This window comes from Bombus bifarius, unplaced genomic scaffold (assembly GCF_011952205.1).
Source record: "Bombus bifarius isolate JDL3187 unplaced genomic scaffold, Bbif_JDL3187 scf7180000008307, whole genome shotgun sequence".
Taxonomy (NCBI): Eukaryota; Metazoa; Arthropoda; class Insecta; order Hymenoptera; family Apidae; genus Bombus; species Bombus bifarius.
Window position 1 is genome coordinate 411,148 of NW_022884583.1, and position 26,215 is coordinate 437,362.

General features: G+C 44.3%; 1 protein-coding gene and 1 pseudogene across 2 annotated transcripts in view; one reads left to right on the forward strand and one right to left on the reverse strand.

Annotated features, from left to right (window-relative positions):
* The window catches only part of LOC117212494 (POU domain, class 2, transcription factor 2-like), a 122,617-nt gene extending 109,877 nt beyond the window's left edge, over window positions 1–12,740 (reverse strand). For both annotated transcript variants that reach the window (XM_033457386.1, XM_033457385.1), the window contains exon 1: window positions 10,773–12,740. In XM_033457386.1, coding sequence (XP_033313277.1) covers window positions 10,773–11,358 — 586 coding nt within the window. In that variant the 5' untranslated portion in view covers window positions 11,359–12,740. The remainder of the gene's footprint in view (window positions 1–10,772) is intronic.
* Window positions 11,434–14,093, forward strand: LOC117212489 (annotated as a pseudogene).
* Window positions 14,094–26,215: the final 12,122 nt, after the last annotated feature.

Here is a 26,215-nt window from a genome sequence, read left to right on the forward strand (position 1 = left end):
TCTGCCGTACGGCGAATTTTCTTTCCTTCGTTGAACAATCGATACTCTTGTTTCTGGAGCTTTTCATTGGAAAGAGAGCGATAAGTCGAGGAAGAAGAGAACCGAAACGCGTATCGCAGAGGCGTGCGTTATTTCCGCGAGTGTCAGCTCGTTTTTGATTTACGTAACAGCGCGAAATTAATAAACGCCAGGGAAATTTCCAAGAATCGGCTGGCGCGCACGGCCTTCGTTCTTCATAAGGATTACAAACGAATTCCATCGGATGATAATCGGCTACGTTTCACAACTGACGCGGAATCCATCGATTCCTGTTTCCTGTGTCTTTATGCTCGATACGGGCGTCCTTCCATTCCACGCTGATGATCCGGAATCGGCTTCGCTTCCCACAGGATCCTATCTGCGTTCGAATCGATCACGCGACCCGCACAAAGCCGCAACTCTGATTCATCCGTTTATCGATCCTCCAATACCACTAACGAGATGTAACGCGAAGGAAAATCCGAGTCATCGGTGTAATCGTGAGAAACTTCTATAATGTCTTTGCACTGTTATAAGATCGATTAACAGGTAGCGAGTCTGCTTCGAAGCTGGAGTCTGACGTGGAATTATGGTTTCGTCGGTAGATCGTCTGTGTTATTTAAATTGCCTTCAAGTTCTACGTGTAATTTCATCGTACAGCCGGGAAGAACGGACGCCACGGACTAATCAAAAATACATTTGTCTTTGCGCAACGATAGATAGCTATACGACAACAGGCACCCATTATAATTGGTCTATTGAATAACGGATACCGTACATTATTCTGATTTCTGTCCCTTTCTACTTTCCATGGGCTGGCTGCTAAAGTCTCGAACTAAATCGATCGACTCGAACGTCAACCATTTCGATATAATCAATTCTCTAACTTTTCCTAAAACTGAAATATTGAAATCTTAAGATTTTTCATTGTCTACAGCTAGAAAATAATTTTCAACGTCTGATACGCGTCTCCGTGCTTCCCAGACATAAGTATAAGATAAATTGATGAATTCGTATGAGACTTTCAGTGGAACCAACTGTGTGACTTCTCGCAAAGCTTGAAAACGATTCGAGATTCCTTCATCTTCGTTGCATAAGAAAATCTTGAAAATAATCTTCAACCTTTGATCCATCTCCCTATCCATCTTTCATAGGTTAATTATAAGCTAATTTGACGAGAACCAACAACTTCTTTCAAAGCTTGAAAATAAGAACTTTAAGAAAGATTAAGAAAGTAATCTTTCATAAACTTTTCTATTTTCCGTACGCTGATTATTAGTTAAAATGAACAGCTCCAACACCAAAGGCTTCGATACAACCAACTTCTCTCGAGCCATAAAAACCAAAGTGTTAGAAACGATTGCAAATTTTTCTTCTTTTAAGAAGACCTCGAAAATAATCTTTCACATTACGTCGGATGCAAAAAGCACATACAAACGTTAAGCTAACGAGTTCCAATAGAAATTCAATGTAAGATCTCAGCGGAACACTTTGGCGACGACAAGGTTCGCCTCGTCCTAGGGAATAATTCACGGCGACGCGATCGAACAGGAGCGCAGGATTACGCTTGTCCTTTCAACCGGACGCGTGCATACGCAGCCTAGCCTGCCAATCCGCGGAATTAGCATACGCGAGCGCCAAATACGGCGAGCGGCTCAGCTGCGCGCACCGTGCCGACAAATACGATGAATATGGTGATTTCCATCATTTATCCGGCTGGCTAGGCGCAAACGTTCCTGGTCCTTGAGGCGCGATGCGCCGCGAGCGCACGCCTCGCATACTGAACGCGGCACGCGGTATAGTTCGCTGGTATTAGCGATTTCCATTTGCTCGGGGGCTTCGGTGCAAACACCGAGGATAGAGAAAAATGAAAACAACGAAAAACGCGTGGGAAGATAGAGAAGGTATCTACAGATCCTTGTGACCGATGAGCTACAATAAAACTCAACAGCAAGCATGGAATGAAAAATAATGAGCTTCGTGTACCGGGGAACGGTGAACATTTTATTTTCGGTTTACAAACACACGGTTTATCGCGAGCTTGGTAATTCCGGTGATGAATATGGAACGGCGAGAGGAAACGAACCGCGGGATGAAAAATTAGCATTAAAATACTGGAAAATTTTCTCTAAAAATATCCTGGTCGATTATCAACCAGATCGACGAGATAAAGATGAATATGCATGACGCGTAGTCGTACCGGCTATCGAAGCTACGCTCTCACGTGCACAACCAGATAGACCGGCAACCCGTGAAAACTAGACTCGAATCGCGTGCTACATGAAACATCTCGGATCTCCTACTATATCTCGACGATGGCCAAACCGTGATATAAAAAAAATCGGACAGAAAAGGAAAAGGAACGAGTGGAATAAAGAGCGTGGGTGAAGCAAGGTCTATGCTCGTAGTTCTACGACTTGCTCGCCGTATTATCTCGCCGTACGTGGCATTATAGGTTTCATTACGAGAAGTACATTTCCTTTTCCGAAGTGCACCGTGAACTGCAAGGACGTCCGTATAGCTCTTTGCCGCGCGAATCACTCGTCCAGCTTCGACGCATTCGTCATCGACGCGAGAGAGATGGTATCGTGGCTGCGCCGGGGGATAAGGGAGCCGTGCCGCTCGCGCTCATAATTTGCATGTCTCGACCGGTGCCACGGGTAACGAAGAGTTATGGACGTGCGAGAGCTGGTCAGAACTTTTCGCGGAGGAAAAACACACGAGTCTCTTGGAGATTACGATCGACACCGACGAATAACTTGACGCGGGACTGATGTCTCGCGGTGTAATGTATCTAAGAAGATTTAATGTCTAAACGTTGGTTAGAAACTATTGCTACGTGTAAATTGCTACGTAGAAATTGCTACGTGTAACGTGAAATTGCTAGTGATTTGATTTCGTATTAGCAAGTTGCTGAAGCAAGTAAAATGTAAAGGGGACCAAAAGATGGACCGGTTGTCTCGCGTATCACGGAAGAGGCGTGAAAAGCCGAGTAGGCACGTGGCCAGAAACCCTTCGGTTGAATGTTTAAAGAAAGGCGCAGGAAAGTCGGTCGCGTGTCGCGGTGATTTGTCGATGGCCGTGTGTTGTAGGTTCGCGTACGTGTACACACGTACGCAACACGCGTAGGTAGTACGCGGAAAGGTGTCCCCGTGAGTTAGAGCAGAAGGGTTGCAAGGTAGGTATACCTGGTCGTGCGAGACTCCCCGGATGAAAGAAGTACACGAGAAGATAAAGAAGGAGAAAAGAAAAAGAGGTAGGGCAGAAGAAAGAGAAAAGAGAACTGCCACGTGACCCCTGCACGGTCCTCCATTCCTTATTGGAATCCTCCTGGCCCAACCTGACCTATCCAAGGTAAGATTTATCCGGCGGCTTTACCTGCCACCAACTATATAGCCACCTTGGTACCTTCCTCGCTGTCTGTGCCTACCTACCGGGAATCCCCGCATTCCCATTCTCATTCCCCATTCCCGTGAACCGGCCTCCACCCGTCCACCCACCGCTTCGGGTCACGTATCCTAGGCCTTTTCGTACGGATCGAGCGTGTCCCGACAACGTAACAGGTGAGATTTCCGTGCTGCCTGGAATCCACGGCTCTCTTTCAGCCTCTCCTTATATAGGCTGCACCCTTTGTATTCCGTACGAGTTACTTATGACGATCGCAAATTGGTCGATTCAGTCAAAACAATTTCCACATAGGACGTAGTCTACAGGATAGAATCTTCGATAATCAACATGTTCCCTGTCGAATGAACTTTGTATGTCTTATTCGTGGCGTTGTAGTTGTTGTTTTACGTTACTTCGAGAGATCTCTATAGATCATTTAGCAATTTATCTTGTTGTTGTAACATTCGAAGCATGCAAATTTTTTGAATATTTAAATCTCACGGCAACATCATTGGTAACGTATCGTTGCAAGTCAATCTCTATCAAGATAATCAAAATAATTGACCCTTAGGAAAGAAGAAACATTTCTGTTCTTTGTACCATACATCAGTTACTTCGATGTCTTTGGTAGTTACGCCAAAGAGAATTCTTCCCCGGAGAAAGCGTCTAGCAGTCTGCGGCGTCAACTCTGCATTGTTTTCTTGCGGGCAGTGACACGCATCCCACGACAAATTTCAATCTCTTCATGCAAATCTGTCCCTTGCTGTTCGCCGGTGATTTTCATAAAACCTATCGTCCACCACCTACGAGTCACGTGCCCACGAGTTTGTCGAGAGAAACCAACATACGAGTGCCGACATAATAGGTGGGATTTAGCCCGAACTAGCCCGAAGCGTTTCGAGCAGGTTCCGGCCGTCCTTAATACGAAAGCCGAGTAGGCTATAATCGGAAAGCCGCTGGACAATGCAAATGGGACCGCGACGGCGTTATTATGAATTCCGGCCTCCGCTCACACCCGCTGTTCTCCTACCGTCAGTGTGATGTAAGACAAAAACGACGAAGCGCCGCTTCCGGCTCAGCCGAAACCAAGGATTTTCATTAAAGTCTCATTAGTGGCATTCTGACGTTTCGAAGTCGATCTTAAACAGGCGATAATTAGCGGGGAAGCGAACGAGCAACGACGTTAATTCCCTGTTATATTAATTAGTCGAATCTTGTGAACGAATGTTTTAAACGAAATGAATTAAGGGTATCTTTATTATAACAACAAAGCTGACTAAAACCGTGGCGCGCGCTGCCAAGATCCGCGCGATGCATCGTTGCTATCTCAACTGATTATCTTGATTCGATTCTTACCAAGAAAAGGAGCAAGTATGGGGGAAAAGAGAGAGAGAGAGAGAGAGAGAGATCGTAGGGAAGAAAAAAAGAAGAAGAGGTAAAAGCTGTTGGTTATTCCGCGAAAAGGAAAAAGCTGTTGATTATTCCGCGAAAAGGCAAAAGCCTATTTAACTTCGTAATCTCGATTCAATTAATACGAGGAATTCACTCATCCAATCGTACGTCGGATCCTTACCTCGGAAAACCATGTTGGTTAGAAAATTACCATGATTTTTCAGAACGACCATAATCCAACTAACACCATCCCGGAAATGCCCAAACGGGCCAGAACACATTATTCATTCGAGTTTGCGTTGGCCTACGAAATTTACACGAACGTGAAATGCGTGTTAGCCGAGCCGGGCGCGCGTTTCCGGTCGCCTCCCTTTCTCCTCCGTCCTGAGAACACCACGCCGTCTTTTTATCTCGTTGGCCCCGAGAGCCAAGCCTTCATTTCTCAAGTGACGCGCGCGAGATTGCCGATCGATAAAAGGCCGTTTCACTCGGCTCGATAGCGACGCAAATCGCAAAAATAAATATATTATTCAGTCAGGATTAATCGATCGCCATGCAATGTCAACAAACGCCATTTCCTTTTGCACGGGACGCATAAGATATCTGTGGCATTCGTCCGCGATCTGTCGCTAGGATTTCGTCCGCTGCGAACCTCGATCGGGCACCCAAATCATTTGCGACTGTTGTCGCGTTATCGAACCTGAGGGATGCTAAGAACGTAGATCCAATCCTCGATTGCATAGCTGTTTACGTACACCGATCGGGATAATCTTCGTGTCCTCGAAGGGAGATCGCAGTCTTTGCACGATGTTTGCGATCAAGCAACTATGTACACATCCGCTAGACTAATCGGAAATCTATACTTTCGATAATGTCTACAAGTATACGTGTACCTATGTGAGGTATTTGGAGCAGATTGCTCGAAGCAAATGAGAAAACGAGTCCGTGGCGGACTGTCAGGTTACTCCATGTGTAACCCTGAAGTCGAAAGACCACTATAAGGACATGCGAAGAATTTACTTAAATTTTAATCTATGCTTAGATAAGAAATAAGATCGATGTATGTTTTTGAAACTTAATTCCCTGATTCATGATGATTTCTCAGTTGGACCATCTGCCAGAGAAATCTAATTTTCCTGAGCTTTTCGATCACTCAATAATCAATGTATCAACTTCGATCAATGCATTATCGTTGCTAGGATCTTGATAAACAAGTTGGGGGTATTGCAAAGAAGAGGCAAAGTCACGGAATCGAGTGACATTCGTGGCACGCAGCAATGAAAATGTTAAGGAAACGAAGAACGAAAGAAAGCCTCAAAGTTGGTCGGAGAGAAACGACTTCGAGGAACTGTCGTCGGGCTACACGAAACTCGAAGATCAATGAAGATCATGGACGAAAGCGAAGAAAAAGAAGGAAAAACCGTGAGTACTCTCACGAGTCGGAAAGGAGCCGTCTAATTTTCCGCACGCGAGTGATCCGACGGCACTCGGGAGAGCTGCAACAACTCGTTTTCTTGCCGAGAGATTCCACTAACGAACGAACAAACTCGTACGACGCACCACAGCCCCCTTTCTAATAATTACTCCGTCGAAAAGAACGTATGTCGAAAGGGGAATTTAATTCGAGCGTATCCGCGAGTCGGATATCGGGCGATGAAAAGGAAAGAAAACACAGTTTAAGGACCGTCGTATAGTTTTCGTTAGCGGTGGATATAGAGACGGAAGCATCGATCGCGAATTTATTAAAGTACAGATTAGCAACGATTCATCGACGATAAACATCCGGTGGTCGGTAATTAAACTGTTAAAGGGCATATAATAACTTGGAGCGTCTGACGTGATTTACTTACCATCGAATATTATCATAATTAATTACACGTGGCCGAACCGGTGCGGTATATAATTAGCAGAAATCGCAAGATTGCCGATCGATCGACGATCATTATCTCATTTTGAGTTTTACAGCGCGTATTAAACGAGAAACGAGAAAAGAAAGGAGGGAAAAGAAAACACGAGAAAGAAGAAAAAGAAAGGAACATTCGTCGACGATGGTTTGGCCATCATTCGAGAAAAACGAAGCGTGTTCGAATGGCTTGTTAAAGGAAAGAAGGATCGAGCATCAGAATATGTCGCTTGGAACGACGAACAACGACTGGATATCGAGAGAGAAACGAAGGAGCATCGATGGAACGAAGGAAAACGAGGAGGTCTACGCAAGAACAAAAGAGGAATACAAGCACGTACGGGACATTGGAGGGATGAAATCAATATGGAGAGCGTATCGAAGAAAATTATTGTTATCAAGGTTGCGCAGGGCCATCCAGCGTGAAACGTCATTTTCAGGTTCAAGCCTCATGGCTTACTGCCGCGCGATAGAGATTGCTCGAGCATAGAATCTAATTATGTGATAAACATTGTTGCGCGGCACACCTGCTCGTAAATAACATAGAATCAAACACGTATCACGTTACACCGTAATACACAAGGCCCTCGGGAGGAGAACAGGTCCCTGGACCCTGGCGAACCGCAATCGACTATCTTCGATATAAGGTACTCGGTCCTGCGCGTGTTCCTTGCCAGGATTAATTATATTCTCCCCTATCGAACATAAATTAACACGACGAAAAGAAGGAGGCACGATATACCGAGTAATTACGCTTTTCGGTGTGATACATCGTAACGCAACCAACCAGCTGGTTTGCACGTTCTTGCTCCTCGTGAAAATCGAGGACATACGAAACAAGGAAAAGACGTGAGATGTAATGTTCGATTATAGGGCAGGAATGTCGCTTTCGAAGAACGTGACGGATGAATAATAACCGCGAGACGGTAGATCGTTGCTCGAAACTCCAATAAAACGAACTCAGGGCTATTAACGTTATATAAGGGGGAGGGGGTATTATCTGGAGCACTCTACGATTTCACTTCAAAAATGGATTTTTCGTCGTATCGCGTTGCTCATCGAAAATAACCGCACGATCACGCGCTTACGTGGAATATTTATTCAAACAAGCCTTAGAGCTAAGACCTTATCGACAGATACGATATCGGCCAACTTTTTCTCACCGGCATCAACTACGCCGTCTGTTTGCAGTTGCATTTTTGAATATTAGTGCAATTATGTAGACACGCATACATATACCGGTCGCTCCGTTGAACAGCCGAGATACCGAAACACGGTCGAGCACAAACGAACGCACCAGCCACGATAATTGCCCGCGGATTAAACATAATATGCTCGCGCCGTTATCGATAATACGAAATCAAAGATAACTCTTCGTTTTTTCTTTCTTATTTTTTTCTTTCCGTTCTTTTTTTTTTTTTTTTTTTTACTCATTTTTCTCGAAGTCGCGATTAACAAGGGTATGTATTAGGTGCTCGACGTTGAAATCGAAACGCTCTATTCGACAGTGGTATCGTTTTTATCATAAGTTTCAATAAAAATAAATACTATTAGTTGCTGAATTTCATGTATGTAACTTTTGCAGGAGCTTTGCTACTAAGAACATGATCATTTCTATTTTTTTCTGTTTTCTTCTTCTTCCTCCTATTTCCTAGTTTGCAATGTGTTACGAACGCTCGACTCTTATCAGACTATTCCATAGCGCTGTTTACATTGCATTTTATTGAAACTAATAAAGATCCGGCTGTTTAAAATCAGATAATGCTCGCCTCGACTTGTATCATTTTAATTATGATCATTCTTGTTTTCGTGGCATCGCGAGGCTCGCGACGCCGACACATTACGCCGCGATAATAAACATGAAAGATAACTCGACGTACAGCCAAGTATAAGTACAATAATATTTAGTTTTTATAGAATAATCAGTGAATTTATCGATGGTAAATCGAGCGGACGATACACGAGAATTTTTCCTATCTTTCCTCTGTCCCACTCTCGTATTCTACCATCGATCTATTCTTTATCAGCGAATGCGTCGAAATCGAGGTAAGAAGTTTTTCTATGCTAGTTTTATCTGTCGATTGGATCGTCGCTGTTCACGTGTCCACTACTTCAAACACGTGTCATTGAGGCTGAATTAAAACTGTACTAAGACTGGTCGATACGTATCATAAGCTCGAGCAAAACATATTCAACGATACGTCGAATAGCTTAACGTTCCCGTCGAAAATATGTTCGTGTCTCGTATGATGTCACCATGCAAGTTCGACTAAATAAAAACCAAAACGTTATTGGTATATTTGCTCGAGTAGTCAATCGGCATACGCTTTACTGTCATGAATCATAAGGCTTAATAAGACGCAAATTATTGACACAATTTAATCAGTTGAGACGCAGATACGGTGAAAACCGATGTTTTAGATAAACACGATTATTAAGAAGCGGCGCTCAATAAACGAATGACCACTATTTCCTTTAAATAACGATGACTATCGTTCCAGTTAACGATAAGAATACACCACGTACTTTCTGATGGAAAATACGCTGCTTACTCGTATGACGTAACGCTAAAAATTACAAGAACACGCAAGAAGCGCGAATTTCAATTACATACGTGTATACGTTGCTTCGAACGAAACGCTACACGAATTTATTCATGGAGAATTCCCTTATGGCGAAGGGAAATCGTTGGCAGATTGCATGCACGCGGCAACGACGGGCGTGCAACGAAAGGAACATCTTGTAAAAGGGAATTCACCTTCCCATCGTAAAACCGTGCCGCCGCAATTGGCGAACCTTCCATGTTTTTGCGTATGAAAACGCAACGAAACGCAACGAAACCCAGTTTCAGGTAAACTCCGATTCTCGCGATCTCGCGCCGCTTATTCCTACAATGGAACGAACGTACAATGCATCGATCATTCGACGAGCTGAAGGTAACAATGGCCCGTGCCAAGGTTGTGCGGGGGTGGCAGCGTCGAATGCAAGCAGGGAGGCTCCATTGACAGCTGACGGATCGAACGCTCGCCACGTTTTCCCCCAAAATGCACGGGATCGTTTCATGTTTCGTTCACGGACAAATAGCGGCTGGCATGACGCATACGTTCGTTTGTCTCGGAAATCTCCGGTTTCGTTACCGAACCAACTCTTTGGGAAATCGACAGAGACAGAAGGAACCGCTTAATCGTCCTATTGATACGAGTAGTTTGATACCGACCACGGTAAACAGTGTATTCGAAGATCTTCAATGTTACGATACTACCAATCTTTAATATATATTTTCCCAATAATATACTGCATATAATTATGATCGTACTTAAAATGATTTAATAAAAATAGATAAATGTGTAATAATTATGTTTCTATATACGTAAAAAGAACAATATTTTTATAATTATATAAAGTAAGAAGTCCAAAATATGTCGTACTTGGTAGTTTTAGTGTCAACTCTTAACTGCTATGGAAACGGAAATAAGTTAACTCTTTGCTGAGATACCTCGATAAAAAATTCAAATCTAATCTCACAAGTTATAATTTTAAGACCCGATCTAATTGAAGATTACTGCAACACTTAGCGTCATGTTTCATTTCACATCGAATTTATAACACTATTTATATCTAACGTCCGCGATACTCTACGATTCCATAGAACCAATTAAGAATTCAAAATTGGAACTTCCCTTATACAAAAAGACTAAAGTTTGGGCTCGCTATTTATAACTTTATAATTAGCTATCACGATTGAGGACACTCTACCTATTATCTATCTTGCCAAACAATGAAATCATCTAAGGAAGCAATAAAATTAATATCATAATCCAGTAACCGACAAGAGTAAAATTCTAAGATTCAAATGAGTAACTGGTTGCGCAAGCGGATGTAAAATCGGAAATGCCGAATTACCAGCGCGACTTATTGCCTCATCTCGAATCACTCGCGATATTATAATCCGTTGCGTCACCCTGATTTATCGTTATACGCGCTCGTCACCATAATTCCATCGCGCTGTTTCGGCAAAAACGCGCCATGCAACGCGATAAGTAGAGAGAATTTGCATGTCTCGAAGACTCACCGTTTTCGGTGCCTCGAAGGGGGCCAGAAGGACTCCCGCCGGTGGAGACCCCTTCGTCCTCGCTGCTGCTGCTGCTACCATCACTGGGACTGAAACTTCTCCTGCTGCCAGTCCCTCTGACGATCTTCTGTCCGCTACCGGCTGTACCGTTATTATTGTCGTGCATCCTACTCTGCAGTCTCTCGTGTATAGTCCTTACGCGAGAATGTAGCCTCTGTTGTTGAAGGGAACCCACCGAAAAGTCCAAAGGCTGATCGATTTCCGATTGAATCTGCGACTGTCTTTGTACTTGACCGCATACCGTGCCAGCAACCAGACTCTGCGACTGAGGGACTTGCTGACCGAGAGGCGACACTTGCTGTTGTTGCTGTTGCTCTTGATGAACGGTACTTGGCGGACTCCACCACTGGTGACCACCTTGAATGGATCTCCAAGCCTCGATGGTGTTGTTGTTCGTCGGGCTGGTCTGCTTTTGCTTCTGTGGCTGCATCTGCATCTGCTGTTGAGACTGTTGTTGCTGTTGAACCATCGCAACCTCCACCAGGTTATTGTTCTCCAGCAGATGCATGCTGGGGGTCTGCGTCATCGACGACGGCAAAACGAAAGAGGAAGCGGCCACCGAGGGCGGGCTCGGCTCTTGACGCTGTCGATGGATGGAATGATGATGTTGCTGTCTGTGCTGCTGATGTTGAACCGACTGCTGTTGTTGGTGTTGTTGTTGTTGCTGCTGCTGTTGTTGTTGCGAACTAGATGGTACGACAACCGGAGGCGGAATTTGCCGGACGGTCCGCGCGGCCTCGGCGACCCACCGGCGCACCGCCTCGCTGTCGAGACCCGCCAGCCCTGCGGACTTTGTTTTCGACTGTCCTCCGGGCGATGATAAACCCTTATCGGGTATCAGGCCGGGTAGCGCGAGGACCCCGGTGCCCGCCACCGCGACCCTGGGTCCCGAAACGCCCCCGTAAGCAGCCAACGCCGCGAGATCCAACGTGGTCACCTGCTGGCTCTCTTTATCGGACAAGTTTCGCTATTCTTCCCCCTCTTGTACTATTAGACGTCCTATTTTATCGTTGATCAGATGCGTCGATCTTGTTTATCACTAATATCGCGTTACACTTGCAACACCAATAGCTTCACTCCAGACAGAGTAGGTTCATACGATGTATCTTTGCTTCTTCGACATTTATATTATTAATGTCACAAAGGAGAAACGTCTTTACAAATACAAAATATCCTGTGGATGTTTATTATCCTTCGATATCACAGTATATTCCTGAAGAAACACTACACTGACAAGCACAGATATGTTCCTCCGACACGTTCCGAACGTATCCCAGTCTCGCACGGTCACCGGCTCTGCAGTCACTCGTTACATGAATTTATCAGTCGCGTCCATTACACGAACACTTCCCGATAGATATAGTTATTAAACGGAACAGCGTGACAAACACGTATGGTCGTTATTATCGCATAGTTCCTGCCTCCGCTTCCCGTGCAATTCACCTGTCATCGAATCAGACTGCCAAACACCTCGCGTCGATTTCTCTAATTGCCACCAGCGCCAACTGTCAGCTGTTTTACAGACGATTGGTCCACGCGTTTTTCACCGCGTAGAATCGTGCACCTTGCAGCCCGCGAATATTCAAAAATCCTACTGTCCCTCTGACCTGTCATCAACGTGTCAGACACAGCGTCACCCATCAGTGAACTCGCGAACAGTTTCGATGCTCTCCAGCAGAACGTACGCGAGCATGTTCGATCGTAAATCTCTCTCAAAATCCTTTCGATTCCATTGCAAACCGTCACGATATCACTGTGTCACATTTGAAGCTGGCGAATATCTCCCGTGGTTCCGCGTTCCACACGTGCGATACCGTTTCGTCATAAGTTTCACACACACCGCACGACTCAGCTTTCCCCTCGGTCGTTCCTCGAGGTGTTCGCGGTGCGAGATCGGTGGAAAGAGCAAAGTATCGTTATCGCAGGAACACGAGCATCCGCGACGAGCTACGGCGGTGGCAGCTACGGCTGCGGCGGCTGGTACGGCGGTCAGATGCTGTCGCGTGCATGTGTGCAGCTACACTAGAGGGCCCACGTACGCCCGGTCGGCCGCCTACCGGCCACGGGGAACGCGGACGCGTACGCGGACTGTCGAACGCAAAGTGGGGGAGTTGTTTGAGGAAGAAAAGAGACGGAACGGTTCTAACCTCGGCATGAAACGCTGAAAGCACAACGAAGAGGTTCGACTAGAACGAAAAGCAGCGGACGAACGCCTGGACGTTCATATTGGTGGGGAAACAAGCAGCGTCGGTGGGGAATGAAGCTCCAATCGCAAAGGAACGCGGATCACGCGCGACTCCGCCCGGCAAGGAAAGGCGAGTTCTCTGGTCGCGAGCGCGAGCGCGCCTTTTTACCTCGCGTGTACCGGCTACTACTGCTGCAACCAAACCACGGATAGAGGGAGAGAAGGTGAGTACATTTGCATATGCGAGAAAAGCGACCAATCGCGGCACTCGCTGCCCCCTCTGACTCGATATCGCGATAACGATTAGAGCTTTCGAATAAATACAATATAAACAACTGACACCGATGTCGTTACCACGTCCACTCTTGTAAACATCAGGCACTGACTATGTAAATATTATCCCAATGGAGGGCGCTTCTTTATAAGGCTCATGTATATACGCAGAACCACTGGACGCAATTAATTCAGATGAGCGTCACAGGTGGCGTTTTTTCAACGTTAGTGGCGCAGCTGTCTCGCGGTGCAAAATTATGGAAACAGGTTGGTTTCGATTATTTTTATGATTGTTAGATCGTAGTTTCTGCTTTGACGATGAGCGTTTTTCGTATGGTGTAAGGTATTTAGGTAGAGTAAAGATAAAGACGATAGGATGCTTGAAAAAAATTATTTAAAAAAGTAACAGTGGGAAGTCTTTATCAAGACATTTATCACCGTGTTTTCTGTTAATCTCGATAGTAATTTGGCGGGAAACTGTGTTTATATCGTCACTTATAGAAAACGTTAGAAGTTTTCGATAAATTTCGATAAAATAAGTGATCTCGAGATTCGATTCTACATGTTGAAACGCTTTTTGCATGACCTGAAGGACAAACTGTTTGGTTGATACTGTCTGCAGTCTAATGAATCTTAGATTAACAACAGGTGAGTAAGTACATACATGTGTGTATACTTTTAAAGGTTAAACCCGCTTGGTTCAACGACCTCTCGAACAATAGCGTTATTGTGTGTTGCATATGTACGCATTAGCAAATGTAGTAAAACAACCAATAATACATAATAATACAAGAACAGTGTAACCAAGTTACAGTATCCATAGCAGCGATAGCGTTTATCTATCGAACCGAACCTTCGATATCGAATTACATACTTCGAATCTAACTAAAATCCAAACACTTACTTGATCGATTTTCACGAACTTAACGTCGCAAATTATAAATACATTCGATGATGTATCTCAGACGCCATTTTTTTCTGTATCACTCCTGGCCATCTCACAACCCCGCGATGGTATACAAATATTCAGGAATCCCTATCCCGTCCGCCATTCCTCCGAGTCCGAGTCTCACCTATCATATTTCTATGCACACACATTGGAACCCACCACTCCCAACATTTAAATGCGGCATGCGCAGTGCCAGTGCAAAAAAAATGAGTCGCTTTAAAGTGGGCCTTTATTGGTCGTAGCAGCCGTGCAGTATCCCCACCCTCGCGCTACGTTTTTCCCTCGCATACACAAGCATCCCTGCCATTCTTCCTCCTTTTATCGCGCTATCATATTTCCATACAGCCACCGGCCACCACCACCGTCACCACCTCCACTCGATACCCAGCAGCTCGCCCAGATTTGAATCCGGCATGCGCAGTTCCGCGCGCAAAAAGGGCGCTTTAAAGAGGTTCTTATTGGTCATGGGAACGCCACCCCCACTCCTTATCGCGTGTACCGGCTACCTAACCTTGCGAACGCGGCACCCTTCCTCTTATCGCGTCTTCTTTCCCCTCGCTACGACTCACCCCCGCGCACCCTCTTCCTTGTGCACGTTCCTTTTTTTCGCATTTTCTCTCCCTTCTTCCCCTCCAGCTACCCCACCAGCCAGCAGTCCCACGTCTCCGACTAGGAACGACCGAGCATCCCCTTGCACCCCCGCCTTGCACACCCCCACCAACCCCCGTGCGCGTACATACACACGCATACAAAGAAGGTGCGACGAGGATGAATAGCGCCGAGGGACGAAGATGTAAGCGGGACATACCGAGAGGGCGAGGGTGGTGGCACGAGGGAGACGAGGTGGAGAGCGAGCCGGTATTGATTTTAATGACGCCCCTACCTACGCGAATTCACGAAAGAGGCGCGAATAATATCTACGCGCTCTGATTCCGGGAGTTGGGACGAAGCGAGGTTTTGTAAGCACGCATGAACGTTCTTCTAACTGGTATAGCAGGAATTCTAATATTCTTTCTTTTTCCTATTCCATGTTTCGGCTGCTGTCTTATACCTGGAGAATGATACGATTAGCAAGACAGGTAGTATAATTAATAGAGGTGTGAAACGATTCTTCTTTGTCAAGTGGCGACATTTCCATGCCGTATCTGATTGCGGACGAATAAAGGGTTGGTAAAAAAGAGAGGATGGTCATATTTATGTATGACACGCGTGCCAGAGGATAAAGGCACTTGCCGAAAATCGAGGTGGCTCGAGTGCCACTACATGGAAGGGTGTTCAAATACCCATGCCCGGGACCCTAATCTGAATAAGGCAAACCCTTTCTCCCTGAGCGCGGATCCCCTTTTTTTATTCATCGCGTGCAGGTATTTGCATGACCCGAGATCGCAGGTGCCGGGCCCTCTTCGTTCCCCATCGCGTTTCTCATTCACGTTGAATGAAACGAACCTGCAAAGGCAAGGGGTAACCGTGTGTATATATGAAAATAACGCGGTGAGTTGGTGATGGTGCAACATTTGCTCGTCAAGGACAGTGATAGATCCTTAACATCGTCTCGTCACATGTTGATTCAGTGCACCTGGGTGTGAAACCGCAGTTGCACAGGTGAAATCATTCTTGTAGAGTTTAATGCTTTTCGTGACCGATAATTTGCGCTCGTAAAATTATCGTGCGCGTCCTACTATGTTGAAACTTGTTTCTTTGAACGTAACTTTCAAAAAGATATCCGACATTCGTTAACGGTCTTCTTGATGATCTTCATTCTAGATTCTTTCTGTTCCCCTTAGTCGTTGTACGCTCGATCAGTGCAACTTTTTTCAAGACACCCGGTAGAGCCGAGCGGCGAGCCGGTGCCTCCTGACCCTATGACCCTCTCACAAACCCGACGACCTGTCTATATGGTGTATACGTGAATTGCAGGCTACCATTCGGCCACCTGCGGCTCCTGACATCTCAAGCAGCATCGGTAGTGACCAGACGAACACCTCTCTTTGCACGCGCGAACACATTCTTTGACAAAGGTGTATTATCCCTCGCCCCTGGCTTTCCTGAAAACCTGTTTGCAGCCGCGCGCGCCGCGACGCCTTTGTATTCACCACGCAACAAGTCACAACATCGTCAGAATCACAAAGAACGAGCCAATCTTCAGACGTTAATTGCTTCCATATTGTCTTCACCATAATATTTTACAGCTTCCTCTAGTCCTAGTAATTGTACTTAGCATTCCATCGATTCCGTGCGTTTAAACCGAGCTATAGGGAACGCTGATATGTACTCGTGTTACATAGATTGCGAACAATTTACCACCGAGACTTCGAGCTACATTTTCCAACCGTAATATTCGTTAATCGATTCTTCTGTTGGAGGGATACGAAAGAAATTCGTCAATAGCGAAACTCGAACGATTTCGACGATTCCGGTTGAAGATTGTTACCGTTACTCTCAATTTTTTAGTAAAATGGAGAGGCAAGAAACGCGAGATTCTTCTGACGTACCCCCTGTGAAAATCGTTTTACCCCCCGAAGAGGAAATTTTTTAGACGGTCCATGAATTGCCACCCTTCAAGAATAATAAAGACCTCCCATTACGTGGAAAATTAGAGGTTTTGATTCTATAGTATATGCGTCGAAGCAGCGGGGCGAACGTTTATTTCTATCCGGGAAGGTTTTAACTACCATTCGTCGGAGGTTTCGAGGAGCCAGGTGCTCCAAAACAGTATTTTCCTTTGATGATTTGTTGGGAGGCAGAAACTGGGCCAATCTCGCTAGGATTTCTGGCCAACTGATAAATCAATTCCCCCTTTAGAGCACGAGAATCTCGACGATTCACGTTGTACATACGTTATAAAAAAAAAAGGATAAAGTTTTTGAGGCCCTTGCATGAGATGTGAAAATATCTTTTTTCTCTTCTAATTCTACTCGTGCACTTGACATCGAGTACACGAACATTCTTCCCTTACGTTTCGTGTTTGTCGTTTATTTTCTAGATAATTTTAAGAGCAATTCAGCTCGATTGTTCATCGAGTAGAGTTTTTTCCGCGTTCGATAGCATTTTTTCTTCGATTCCTTTGCTTTCATTGTTCATTTCTTTCAGTATTTCGCTGGATTTTTCACCCACTTGCGGAAACTCGAGATGTATCCACTGGCAATTGTTCTGCCCACTTTTTCGCGCGGAAAAGTTCTTAAGAGGTCGGCCGAACTTTACTGGCCCTCTATTCTCGCCGAAAACGGAGCTCGTTTTTTTTCTCTCCCCGCTCTTTCTCATCCTCGCTTGCCCTCTCTAATTCAGGTCGAACGGTTCTACTGCGCGATGTTTGACGAGCCGGTAATTTTACGAAAAAGGGCAAGATAACGAATAAAAAAAGTCAAATAAACCGTACCGCGAACAATACTATATTATCGGGGCTATTTTACAATTTCTCGGCTCCATTTGACCATCCATCACTATACTTCGATTTACGATGCACCGAAACATTCGATTTCACTCTAGTCGTCGGGAACAGATCCAGGTAGCGACTGCATCGATTTATACATATCACTTATTATTGCACTAATTGCTTTACGACGTAGCATTCACGAAGAGAAACTCTCCAGAGATACAGATCCTGTTTTTTTTTTTTTTTTACGACGGGTAGGTATTTATTTTTTTCTCTGAAATCTATATGGTACTTTAACGTAACATCGTCACGTTTAGCAATCCTCTCAATAGTTCAAAGCCGTATACCATTATAAAATCGTTGGAAATTATCTTCAGTGAGGTTTTGCCCTTGAACGAAAAAGCTGTGCTTATACTAGGTCTGTAAAACTAGAGGTTTCCGAGAAAGTGGACCCTGGAATTCTCGACAGCCACTAGAATGAAATATTTAGGAAGAATTAGGACAATTAGTTACGCGAATCTTTCGTTGCACCTGAGTCTATATTATGAAAGGATCTAGAAAAAAATATAGATACTAAATTTCGTAGAGTCACTCGAAAACTACCTACCGCGCGATGCAAAGAAAATTCAAAGGGCGTTTTTCGAAAAACGATTAATTCGTTGGGCGCCAGGAGCGTGAAATCGAAAGCTCGATTCAGGGTTCACCGGATTTTTGGCCCGCGGGGATAATAATGAGGTTTCGGTTTTTCGGAACGACGCGAACCAGCGCTCGTGGATCAAAGAGAACCGACCCATAGCCTCCCCTATCGTCTTTCGCAATTTCAAGGCCTTTCTCGGACACCTCCAGTGTCGACTTCCATTTTCCGGACGGTTCCCTTTTCATACCATTCCGACCACACTTCTACAGTTAGAAAGAAACGCTCTTCCTTTACCATACAACGCTCTGGGACGATAAGTAAACTCGTTTCCACGATTGCGGAATACATCGTTTTGATCTACTTTTAGTAGAGACGCTTCGTTAGATGTTTTTTTTCCAATGTTTTCCGAGTGATTAGTTAGCGTTGCGAGTATTTAATTATAAAGTCTGTGTGTTTGATACAAGTGTAGATTAGGTTTTTTTATCGTATTACAGGAACCTTTTTTCCACAAAAAAAGGTATTATGGAAAATGATTTCAAAAAAGAGTAATATTTTTTCTTGAAATAGTTTGACAAAATTTTATATTACAAAAATCTCAACGACTTTTTTTATATGAAAAACGTAACAACTGCGATTCACAACGTGATTCTTTATAGTTTATATAAACTATAAACAAATTACACGCAGTGTCGTTGCAAGCTGACATTCTCTGTGTCGTTATTAAAACAGCTCGGTTTCGCGGAAGTTTTGAATTAAAAGAGACGGAACTCTCAATTCTCGACGGAGTTGGCCGGTCGTGTACTCGCGATATCGTGGCACGCGTGACAGAGCGCGAGCAAGCTCGGTAATTTTCCTAGCATTACGCATGTGAGGGAGCATAACGTGTGATTATAAAATAAGCGGTTCCTTTTGTGGTAATTAGCGGATCAAGGACAGCCACCAATGAATTCGAGAGGATGATGTTATTATGCCTACACCTCAGTTTTACTGCCTATTCAAAATGTTCGCATAATCGATCAAGGTTTAGAAGATAACAATTTTTTTTTTAATTATACTTTAATATTTCTTCGTATTCTCCAAGAATGTAATAAAATACGCTGTAATACAAATAACTACGTAATAGAAGATACGCTTAGGAAACTTTTGCCTAATTGTTCCAACTTAAATTCTACCTCTATATTTTTTATAAATAATTTTTTGGACGGTCTTATTTTTGTTACAGTATTCGTATGATTTTTTCAAAGAAATATCCTCATCTACTGATTGCATAACATCCACAGATTTCTATAATAGGGTCCAGAGCTTCTTTGCTACCTGATTTCTTATTAGTCTAAAAGAATATGATATTAGGTACCTGAGGTTACTCTACCTTTACTCGTCTCCAAGATACCATAAAATATTCCATCGTGTTTCGCATCTTCAACAGACTATTCATTCATCTTTCATCAGCTCTACGAAGCGATTCCAAAAGTCCAAGCAACGTAGTATCTCACGTCAATCTTGGTCGCTTGGCTCTACTTAGGCTCCGGGATTAGGCAATAAAAAGTGGGCGCATTCTTAGCATTCGCGATATTTCGCGGGCACGAGCGCGACCTCTGGGCTCGTTGACGTTGCCGCTCGCGATTTGCCAATTGTCTAATGCGAGTTCCCTTCCCCTCCTGCCATTCTTCACGCGGCATTCCATCCATAAGCCCGTTTCCAACTGGCCGCGCTCTGGTTCCTCTTTTTCTTCTACGCTCGCCCCTTTTATTCCGCGGAATATTCACCGGATTAAGGTAATTGCTCGTTCGCTAGCACGGCGTAAGCGCCGTCCAGCGCGCATTCCGCGTGGGCTGCGTGCATACACGCGTGCAACCCGCGTCCGTGCAGGCGTGAGACCGATCGACATCGTTACGTAACTCTCTGTTTCATCGTACGAACGAGGACAGAGTCACGCGAGGGTCGCAGGCTCGAAATTTGTGGAAAAATTTCACTCTAATACATGGAGCTTCGTTTTGAATCTGAAGCTTGAAATTTGTTCAGTATGGAATGGTTCTAATCGCAAGATGTAAGATTTCATGATTGTTTAATGCATTAGAGAGATTAGAAATTTAGTGATGTGCAAAAGTCTCAAATCATCTATTAACCTCTCAGCTAGCAAAAACGGCTTAACTCGTTACGTTATTTGGTTCTTTAATTTTTTAGGAATAATCATTTCCTTTTTTAATGGATCTGCTATATTTTAATGCATGGTTTTGTTTCTAATTAACGGATGGTTCGATTGGTAGTTTAAGAAATATTACGAACATATTACCTACAGTTTTATTTGGAAAAATTTCCTTAATTTTGAGTACGAAGTCAATCGGTAACACAATCTAAAACCTATTTATTTAAAATATTAATTGTCTCTTTTACATTTCGTAGAAGATAGAAAGAAATTCTGTCGTAGTTGTATTAATGCGAAAACTGAACTTATTGACACGTAAAACGGCTGCACTTGTTTAAACACCGGCCTTGAGCCGCGAATCGTCGACAGAGCGAAACGCAGTTTGCGAAGAGGCGTTTCCGACAAATGAACGTTTTCGCGCGAACAACTTTAAAATCTGGAATAAAAACGTAACCTTATGTCACTGTAGTACCAATATTTCTTTCATGCTTTTCAATAAGAGATCCTCGAGCGTTTAATCGTGCGGTACACATATCCATTTGTCAATAAATTCCCGAGAGACGAAAAATTCCATTGCGACTGAAACTTAAAAATTACTCCAAAATTGGCATTTATGCATCAAAATCTGTGGGACAAGTTTAACGTCGCGTGTAATGTTGGCATTTGGCGGCAGGATATACTGTTTCGCTGGTGGCAATGGAGGCAGTGGTAGTGTAGCGCCAGCGGTGGTAGCGGCTCATGGGGTCGAGGTCTAAGCCGGCGGTGTTGGGTTTCACAGCGATATCAAGCGTAATATAGCACGCGCCTCAATTCAATCCAGCTGCCAGCCACTGTCACACTTAACGAGTTGCACTTTAACGACCGGAAGGATTAATTTCTCCGCCAAAACTTGCCCCGCCACATTTGAAAATCAGGTGTCCCGTACGATCCACTGGATCTCAAGCGTCTCTTGAAGCTCTCGACACCTTCATAATCGATCCACGAGTCTACAATTTTTAATGTTTTATATATCCAAAGTGTACGTGTTGACAAAATTTGAACTACGTCTGTGAGCCTTTCCGTACAGTATAGAAATCAGGCTGGGCTTACTTTTGTTGGTATACGTCAGGCAAAAGAACAGACTTTAGTCCAAGAAGTTATTGCAGAAAATGCTTATTCACGTGAATGTTACAGTTTATTTGACAATCATTTAAGTGTCTTATATATACAGTTACATAATAATCACTCAAGTGTCTTCTACATATGTATATGTATTGTATTTACGGTAATATTATGCGTCCCGTTTCTCCCTGTTCACTAGTGCACCTCTTTCCGTCCTTGATCGTTTAACTTTTGAAACAAGCGCAAGAGAAGTTCCAACGAAATTCCAACGATTTGTCGAATAATACGAAATATGGTGGCAATAGTTGCCAAAGCGCGCTCTACCTCTCCACTGACATAGTAGATGTAATTAAGCGGGCAACCTCGCGCGCGTTTCTTATTCGTCATGGTAACAAGGTTCGTGGAAGAGATGCTAAGTGGCCACGACGTAGAAGAACAAGAACGAGAAGAATACGAGAAAGGAGAAGAAAAAGAAGAAACGATCCCGGCCACGAAGTCCATTGCGTGCATACGAGAAACCGGCAAAAGGGGCTGACGAAGGAGAAGCGAGGGGGAAGGGGGTCGTGCGGGAATACGAGAGGGAAGATTCGTTGTTGTCGGTTGTCGGAGGCACGATAATACTCGCCGACCGCGGTGGAATCGCATGGTAGCGTTACGCAGTTGCGTCGCGTGAGTGTGTACGCACTGGTGGGCGGTAAACATCAAAGACACGTTAGCTAGTTGAGCCACTTAACGTCCTCGAGTTTTCACATTAGCGAGGCAAAAGACCGACTGATAGCGAGTAACGTACGAAGAGGAGAATAGAGGGGTAAGATGTTCGAGACACAGCGATACGTTCGTGAAAGTTTGTATGATAATAGCGCGTACAGTTCTGCATAACGAATGGGGAGAATGGGTTCGAAGGTGAAGGTTGCCTTCCATGAATCGTTAGTGGTAAATCCTCGTCGTTCGGTTATGCATCGTTGGTTTTCTGATAAAACCAGTCGTATTTGATCCTGATTTTACGATACCGCGTGACTGAGTATAAACGTCGTGCAGAAAAAGATAACAGGGTGATTCGATTGAATTATTCTGGAAGGAATAAGTTAAGATACGATATCTCGTGGTTGGATACTCGAAGGCTGAAGAGGGAGTTCCTCGAGGATGATTTCGTAGGGTGTTACGATTTCCACGAAACGAGATCCGCGTCGAAAAGGAACGCAGCGATTATGGATGGCCTCTGAGTCTCGCGTGTCGCGTTCGCATTAAGATCGGGATGTAAGACGTCGTTGTCAAGATACGACCGATTCCCCGCGATCGCGGACGTTCCGAGTGAAATAGGAATCGCGTTCTTCGTAAGCTCGCCATGGTGATTTCGAAATTATTACAAGTCGATGGAAACACGCGGGAGGGAGAAAAAACGGGACGGTTATCGATGTTTATTGTGAGCGTTAATGACATCGAACGATAATGCGAAACCAGATCTGGATCTTTGAATAAACATCTTTTTCACGTATTTTTTTTATGCATAAATATATTGATATATTATGCCATAAAAAGAATATCACAGCTATTAATAGTTTCCTACAGTACCGATGAGTTTTGACGTTTTGTGTAAGCACATAAATAGAAATCAGAAAAAAGTGAAACATCATATATCAAAGGGAGTTAAATACCGCGTGAAAACAGAACGATAGATCGCGCCCCTATTTTCCCTAGAAAGATCATCGGATACAAACGAATCGCGACCATCTTCATGACGATTCGTCACGGATCCTTGAACAACGCTTATGCAAATATCGGTCCCCGCTCTATGGAGATGGACAAAAAATCGGTTTCTTTATTCGAAGCACAAAGGCACGAGAAACCGAGTTTTTTTCTCGCTTGACCCCTCTTCGTCTCCTCCTCTCTTTCCCATCAACTAAACGCGACAGTTGGCCAGTCACATTTGGCTCGTAATTTCCAAAAAGCTACACAAGATAGAGCATCCATTGGCCCGATACACCCCGATTTCCGGAATTGAAATTGCACAGGGCGGCCCACCTTATCGCGCTTCTCCCTTCGTTATCTCGATGGCGTTCACTGACTTTCATTCGATTCCGCCTTTGTGAAAAACGCGAAGATGATTGTTCCGCTCGTTCCTCATCTACTTTGTAACAGTCGTAACTTGGTCGTTAAATGTCCATTGAATTAACGACTACAAGGAAATCTCGTAAAATCCCACTAAAGAAACGGTTATTAAAAAGAAAAAAAAATAGAACAATCATAGTTTTTGTAATTATACGATATTACGGCTGAACCTCTTGAAATATTAACTAAGCGATTAAAAAATTGCTGTGCATTTGAAAAAATTCGATTTACCTTGAAAAAAAGAAACCATTACAGTGATTGGAGCGCGTACTTTTATATCTTCACTTACGTAACTTTTAATCGCCGAAGCAGATCTCTATTTAAATACTATATTTTTATCTTTTGTTCATAAAACTGTGAATAGGCTTCAAAGTCCCCGGCCTGTTAATAATGTTCGATAACTACATACGAAGGCACGATTAGATTACCAAACGATCTTAAATCACGGGGCGAACAAATGTTGGCTAAAGGTCGAGGAAGTGGACGACGCGACAGCGTGGCAAAAATCCGCTCGTGGGTGTAATGCGCGAGCACGACCGCGTTCTCGCAGCTCTATGAATGGCAAATAAGGGCCCTCGCATCGGCAGCCCTTAGCCTGGCAGTACGGTTGTCTAACTGTCGAGGCCAGGTATCTGAATACAATGAGCTGACCGGGAATAATGCATTCCTCTTAATGGTATTGCGACTCCTCGCGACCTCTGTGCAATAGCGTTTCGAGCTTGTGAAAGATCTTCCATATGTTCGTCCGCAAGCGCACATACACGTACACACGAAGGAGTAGTAGCGATGCGAACCGACGTCGAGCGAACGTCGTTTTATTAGATAATTAGCTGACGAGATGCGTGGGCGGGTCGCGCGGCATGCTTTGCGTAATGCATCCGAGCTAGTGGATCGATCAATTGGAATTTTTTTACTACTCCGTATTACGAGTAGGTACTTTCCGTTGTAATAGAATGCATTATGAACCTCTCGTATCGATTAACAGAGCCACGTGTTAATGGATTTCAGTCGAATCCATATGGACTCCACTTTTTTTCTGTAATTCGTTCGACCAAAAATTTACGATCTGTTGGGAAAACTCGAGTAATTAATCTAATTGTAAGCTGTCGATAAATGGAGAGATAGTGGAAGAATTGCAAAGACTAATTCCACTGGTTGATAGAGCTCTGCTTCCATTAGTGCGAATTAATCTACTAATTCCTTTCGAAACGTTCCCTCTTTGTCTGGCCGTTATCAGTCGTCATTTTCGTCTTTTGTTTTGCCGCTTTCGATAACTTTCGTCGTATGATTAACACTAAAATTAGGGAAAAGTTGGCGTGGACTCTGTTGGAGGGTGAAGTCGCGGGTGAAGCGCAGTCAGGGTACCGAGGGGGTTGCCCGACGGAGGGTGGCAAACTTTTGCCCATAAAGACTCGCCTGTCAATTCATCTTTCCTATATATATTTCACGTCAAAATATTGCAATAAATCATCGGGCTGGCGACGAATAAGAGTGACCTGGCTGAGAGGCGGGACAGGGGCAAAAGAGGGTGGCGATTCTGCAGCAAGTTAAGAGACCGATGGACAACGCTGCGCCGGTGTCGACGTTCTTTCGCGAACGGGAATATTAATCTTGGGAAAAGCACTTTTGGTATTTATGCACACCGTGGACGATCGTGGAAATAAATGATGTCTTGATGAAGATTTATGGTCTCATCGCGTTCAGTAGACTATATAGCTATACAAACAGAAATTCTTGTAGTCTCCGTTTCTTGATTTTAATTCAAACAACCGCGAAAGAACGAAAAAATAAGCGAAGTAACTGAAAGAAGAAAGAGTGAAAGAGGTAGAAATGTGCGGTAGGGTTTTAAAAGCGTAAGTGTGAGAAAGTTTGGAGCATAAAGGAGCGACAGAAGCGTAGCTTCTTCTCGTGAGACACTACAACAACGCGCGGCGATCGGCCAAAGAGAAAAACTCGCGGAGCGAGGAAGGTCGGGTGTATTGAGAACGGGGGTCGTTGATGGAGAAAAGACGAGGCGGCGGCAACAGCAGGGCGACGCCGAAGCAGGGGGCTATTAGCTGGCAGATTAGCAGTTAAAATTGAAATTTGCACGGACAGTTCGATGCGCGGCGGCAAACGTCTGAAGAGGGCCGAAAGTGCTCGGGGCCGAAGATTGGAGAACCGAATCTGCCACGCATCGAGTTCGACCAGCGAACTCGCGCCTCTCGTCGTTCTCCAAGTTCTGTAACCTCCTTTGTCTTTCTTCTACTCTCTGCCTCTTCAGGTATGAAATGAGCTATGGTTACGAGACGCCCATATAGCACGGAAGGCAAGTAGAAAAGATATTCGTTCGTCGGCTGTCGACGATGAGATGCGATTCTTGACCACGTTTTGCATTCTACGATTATATTAACGTGGTTCAAATTGTTTATTGCCTCTCTCTCTCTTTGTCTCTCTTCCTCTCCTTCGCGCGTTTAATCAATTCATTCTTGCAATTTGTATACTTAATGAGCGGCAAATTTTGCCTGACCGTGGAAATCGGCACGTTACACCAACGTTAATAAGATATAATCATAGTAATAGGCTAATCATCTTGTAAATGTTTTTTTTTTTTTTTGTTATATGGTACCA